Source organism: Gavia stellata, unplaced genomic scaffold (genome assembly GCF_030936135.1).
Source record: "Gavia stellata isolate bGavSte3 unplaced genomic scaffold, bGavSte3.hap2 HAP2_SCAFFOLD_42, whole genome shotgun sequence".
Classification (NCBI taxonomy): Eukaryota; Metazoa; Chordata; class Aves; order Gaviiformes; family Gaviidae; genus Gavia; species Gavia stellata.
In genome coordinates this window covers 913,124-918,966 of record NW_026776913.1, presented here as the reverse complement: position 1 = coordinate 918,966, position 5,843 = coordinate 913,124, and the positions used below count along the sequence as shown (strand labels likewise).

The window sequence follows — 5,843 nt, the reverse complement described above, 5'->3', positions numbered from 1 at the left end:
AGAGACAGCTTCCTGCAGGGACAGCTCTAGGCAGCAGAGACATGGGCAGGGAGGGAGCTCTTACCAGAAACATCTTGGGAGGCAGGATACGGGCACCTCCCTGCCATCCCCTGCGATGCAAAAAACTTTTCTGGAGCTACCCCACAGACTTCTCTCCCACCCAGCAGAGCCCCCCACCCTTAATGTCACGGGACTTTGTCAAGAGTTGCCTTCCCAGCAGCCAGACCACCAAAGAGTCAGAATGGTCGTGTGTCCAGCTGTCTCCCTGTCCTGCCTCCCTTGGCAGGAGTGCTTTGGCATGTTCCCCTCTTGTCCCCGCTGCCCTGTTTTTTTCCATTGCACTCACCGGTGTGGGGGTGAGGATTCGGCTGAAGCCCAGACACAGACGTTGTGGGTCCTGCCATGCAGATGCACCCATGGAGGAAAAGCATCCAAGTCCCCTGCAAACTTTGGGGTCTAGGCACTGCATTGTGTGGGGCTGGCAATGATCTTGCCCTCCTGTCAGGACATGTCATCTTTCTGCTCTTGGCTCTTTCCCTGGGAGGTCCTGCTGGGCTGCAGGCTGCCCTCCAGAAGAGCACAGCTCTCCCATGGCATCTCTCTGTTTCCCAAGACTCCAGCAGAGAAGACATCTCGATGCTAAGGGCATGGAAATGCTGCTGGAGGACTGTATGTGGGCAGCTGCAATGAGTGCCTCTGTGTCCTTGGCTGGGAGGCCAGAGCTGAGATTCTCCTCAGGTACAATGAGACGGGCTGAGGGGTTTGGAGATCCGCACTTGGAAACTGGGTTCCTCTGCTCTCAGCAGTGCCCAGTTTTTTTGGGGGAACATCTGGGTGTGATTGTCCTCCAGCTGAAAGAGGTGCCAGCACAGGGCAGATGAGACAAGGGCTGACAGAATGTCCTCACTCCGCACGAAAGCACAGTCCCTTTACCTCTCAGGACCAACGTTTCACTTGTAGTGCAGCAGAAATGCCAGCTGTTTCTGCCTTAAAAACCCTCCTCAGGTGTAGTGGGGCAACTAGAACAGCATAAGAAAAACAAAATCCCCACAGCTCAGTTCTGCAGTTGAGTGAATTGGGAGAGACAATGCTGAAAAGTCATTTGACACCATGAATGGATTTAATCTGAGGTCACCCTGTGTTCCTATCTACCTGTTGGTGCAAGGCTGGACTGACTCCTCATGACACACTCAGCCAGCACCAACCAGAACTCAAAAAAAGGCAAGTGTGAAAGGTGTTCCTGAATAGGTGGAGGCAGTTTGGTGGGGTTCTATGAGAAATTGAATAGGTTTTGCTCAGAGAAGTCTTCCCTAACTTCTCACTGTCTTTTCCTCCTTCGACAGGTCCCCATGCCCAGAGGAGGAAAATGTCCAACAGCAGCTCTATAACTGAGTTCTTTCTCCTGGCATTCGCAGACACGCGTCAGCTGCAGCTCTTGCACTTCTGCCTCTTCCTGGGCATCTACCTGGCTGCCCTCCTGGGCAATGGCCTCATCATCACCGCCATAGCCTGTGACCACCACCTCCACAGCCCCATGTACTTCTTCCTCCTCAACCTCTCCCTCCTCGACCTGGGCTCCATCTCCACCACTCTCCCCAAAGCCATGGCCAGTTCCCTGTGGGACATCAGGATCATTTCCTATGCAGGTTGTGCTGCCCAAGTGTTTCTGTTTCTCTTTTTGATGTCAACAGAATTTTGTCTTCTCACTGTCATGTCCTATGACCGCTACGTTGCCATCTGCAAACCCCTGCACTACGGGACCCTCCTGGGCAGCAGAGCTTGTGTCCACATGGCAGCAGCTGCCTGGGGCAGTGGGTTGCTCTACGCTGTGCTGCACACAGCCAATACATTTTCACTACCGCTCTGCCAAGGCAATGCCTTGGACCAGTTCTTCTGTGAAATCCCACAGATCCTCAAGCTCTCCTGCTCAGACACGTACCTCAGGGAAGTTGGACTTCTTGTGGTTAGTGCTTGTTTCAGTTTTGGGTGTTTTGTTTTCATTGTGCTGTCCTATGTGCAGATCTTGAGGGCCGTTCTGAGGATCCCCTCTGAGCAGGGACGGCACAAAGCCTTTTCCACGTGCCTCCCTCACCTAGCTGTGGTTTCCCTGTTCCTCAGCACCATCATGTTTTCCTACCTGAAGCCCCCCTCCATCTCCTCCCCATCCCTGGACCTGGTGATGGCAGTTCTGTACTCGGTGGTGCCTCCAGCAGTGAACCCCCTCATCTACAGCATGAGGAACCAGGAGCTCAAGGGTGCCATCAAGAAATGGTTTTCATGGACATTTTTCAACAGCTGAGACCTGCCCTCTCTCTTCACACATGATTCACAGTGCATCCCGTAGTCTGTTAGAGCTTTGTTTATTCACTCTGTTGCTGGTTTTGTTGTTGTTATTTCTCCCTATCATTTTCCTGCATGACTGTTTGGATTTGTCCCACTACACCTAAGGCAGGAACGTGCTCTCTCTCACTTGGACACCTTAGAAAAGTTTCTGTAACATTGTCTCCTGACTGACTCTCTCACACTAGCTCTGTAATAAAACGGGATCTCCCCTGCACGCTGCCTGCACGGTTGGCTCTTCTTCCAAAGCTGCTGTCAAGCAGAACAAGAGCCCAAAAGGGCCCATTGGGCCATGGATGTGAGAGCAAAAACTTCCTTGTCACATCATGCCCTCTTAGAGACCAAGGGATGGATTTTGAACTGATCTCTGAGTGTGTCTAGTGACAGTGGGCATGGTGAGTGTCACTGAGGGACATACCCAGGGCAGAGCCATCAGGGTGAGCATCTCCTGCCTCGAGCAGGGGAGACGGACAAGACAATGGTCAAGTCTCTTCCAACCTGAGTTATTCTGTCATGCAGTGAGTCTTTTCCTTGGAGATAGCATAGGCAGAGGAAGGAGAAAAGACAGAGAGGCAGAAGGAGAGAGATGAAATGTGCCAATATAAAGACAGTAGTTCTTCGGAGCAATGCTTCTCCAATTGAAGAAATGATAAGAAAATTTATTTTGCTGAGGGGCTGCATAAAACCACTCACAGAGAGCAAGGGAGTGGAATCAGCTTGCCAGTACATGCCGTTGCTGCTGTTAAGAAAAAACTATGAAAAAAAATCATGAAACTTCATGAAAAGCCAGCCATGCTGGAAAGGAAGATTTTTCCAGGTATTACATTGAGGTCTTTTCTGCAGAGGTTTCCAGTTTTCTCCTGAAAATCTACTGGATTCAGTTACCCACGCAGAGGTGGTCGCTGTCCTTTGGAGCTGAAGCACCCACGTGGGAAATGCATCCCACGACGTCTGGGAGCCCTTCTGGAGCCTGAGCTGGTAGGCAGGCAGGGTACCTCGGGGTGGTGGAAGACATCGCCTGCCTTCAGCGCTGCTGGGTAGGCTGCGACGAGGCCTCTCCAGCACAGCAGCACGTTGTGTCCCCTTGGGTGCTGGCTGTGAGGTCAGGTCTGAGCAGCCAGCAGTGGGGAGACAGATACTCTGAGGTCTCGAAAGCCATTGCAATGCTGGACCCAACAAGATGACAGATTTGGGGAGGTCAGGGGGAGCTGGGACAAGATTTGGAGGAGGGAAGAGAGGTTTGGCCAAGAGAGATGAAAGGTTTTGAAGAGGAAAGATGCATTTGGGTAGTTTTGATGCCACCATGATACTGACTGAGAAAACATTCACGTGAGGCCTTTACCCTCTTTCTAAGCAGTAACCTGAAGCCCTAACCCTACCCCAAAATGGCACCCTTCACCCTGACAGGAACCCACTGCTCTAATCCCTAACCTCAAACCTTACCTCTAAACCAAAGCCCCAAACCAGAAACTCCTCCTCCTACCCTGTTACTCACTCCAATTCCCAGCCTTTATCCCTGCCATTAAATGCTAGCCTTGACCCTCACCCTCCCCACAGCCCTACACAAACCCTAATCCACAAAGCGAGCCCCTCCCCTGGCACTAACTGGACACCCTCAGCAGAACACCAAACCCTCCCCAAAGCCCAACAGGGCCAAGGTCTTTGTCCTCTGGGCTATGGCAGTTGCCTCTGCTACTGACGCCTACCAGGAGAAACCCGGAGGCTCTGGACTTTGGTTCTTCCTCGCCCCTTCTGGGGAGGCTGGGAAGTGTTGCGCTGTTTTTCTGCACTTGGCATTGCTCATCCTCACATCCCCCTGCCCCCAGGAAGAGCCCTGAGCCACACGTGAGGGACCAGCTCTGCCTGCCCAGGGCCTGGGGCTCAGGGTTTGGCCTTTCTGCTTCATCTAACAATCCAAGGGCTTTCTCAGCATTACAGCCACCTGCACAGTGCCTTTGCCTCCCTGCAATCACAGCCTCCAGTTATCGGCTCTAACGAGTCCCTGGGGAGGCTCTGTCAGTAATGGCCCTCAGTGGGACCCAGTAATGCTTCAAGGTTCTTTAGCTTTTGCTTCTGCCTTTGACTTCTTGAGAGGTTTGATCACAATCATCATCAGAGTTTCATGGACTACAGGCCCAAGTACACTGTGGGGCTCATTAAAGTACAGAAAGCCCTAACGAGCTATTTCCCTGCATGACACTTTCTTCAAGTCTTCAAGACTTGTAGAGCTAATTGGAATCATTTCATAGTGCAGTTAAAGAGGAAGATTTCAAAGTGCCCCTAATAAAAAATACATTTTTTAAAATGTTACATTTTATTCCTTTCAGTTTAAAGGTAAGGTGACAGCAGCATTCTCCAGTTGATATTGACCCAGAGTGTCGGGGAGGAAAAGCAGTCCCTTGAGGCCTGACACTGCACGGACACCCTTGCTCCTCACCTCCCCAGCCCCACCATTTCTGTCCTTGGCCACCTGGGACTTGCCTCACTTTGCCTTCCGTCAGACTTCTCGGGACTCTGGGAGCTGAATGTTACAGCGCCATTGCACCACCTCCCACCTGCTTTCCTTAGAGAACTGCCTGCACACCGGCACAGAGGGAATGTTCCTCTTTGCAAGCAAAGAGAAGGAAAGCATGGAAAAGTTTCATAAACATTAAAACGCACTCCTCAGCCACACATAAAGTAGAAGCTAGGTCTCATGAGGCTGACTTTCTACAAGGGATAATCTCATGAGAAATGCTTTAGATAGGGAGATACAAAAAAGTAAATATCAACATAATTAAAGAGTTGGCTCTTAAAGAGAGACAATTAGACTACTGAAGGACAGGCCGGCTTTTAGTCCCTGAAGCTCAAAGCAGCAGCGCAGTTGAGAGGTACCTGAATGAACAAAGAGAAAGGGAAGGAGAAAACTGGAGAATAATGGAAAGGGCCTTTGCCCAGGCAGTCGTCATCTGACACAACGGCTTTAGAAATGGTCTTTGTATCAGGTCAGGGGAAAGTCTATGAAAGATAGGAGAAATGAAATACAGCGTAGGACAGGCAGAAGAGTGGTCCTGAAGTTACAGGGGAAGGTCAACATTTCCTTGGAATATGCCTATTGAAAGGTCATGGCAATGGTAGAGGTCTCTTGTGAGTGAGGAGAAAGCAATGGTGTGGAGGTTAATCTCAGAGACTTTGACGGAAATGCAAGCAGAGCGACGTGCTGCTGCTGCAGCGTTCATGGCTCCGTCTCCTGAGAAGGAAACCAACCCTATAGGACTGTCTTGTGGTGCGCCGCCCACGGCACCCGCCAGCCAAACCCAGCTGGACAGATGTGGCCTCCGGCAGCGCGGCGGTGCCGGTGCGGGTGTGGGGCCACCATGCCAGGCGTGCAGCGCGGCGGAGGCGGGAGTCCGGCACGGGCCCCCGCACGCCCCCCGTGCCCCGGCCCTCCCCGCTGGTGCGTGGCCCCACGATCCAGGGATGCACAATCAAACCCGCAGCACATCGATCCGCTGGCGCTCGCT

General features: G+C 52.0%; 1 protein-coding gene across 1 annotated transcript; it reads left to right on the top strand.

Annotated features, from left to right (window-relative positions):
* Positions 1-1,351: 1,351 nt before the first annotated feature.
* LOC132321514 (olfactory receptor 14C36-like) lies at positions 1,352-2,299 on the top strand. Its single transcript, XM_059835009.1, has one exon. The coding sequence runs from the start codon at positions 1,367-1,369 to the stop codon at positions 2,297-2,299; it is 933 nt and encodes a 310-aa protein (XP_059690992.1). The 5' UTR covers positions 1,352-1,366.
* Positions 2,300-5,843: the final 3,544 nt, after the last annotated feature.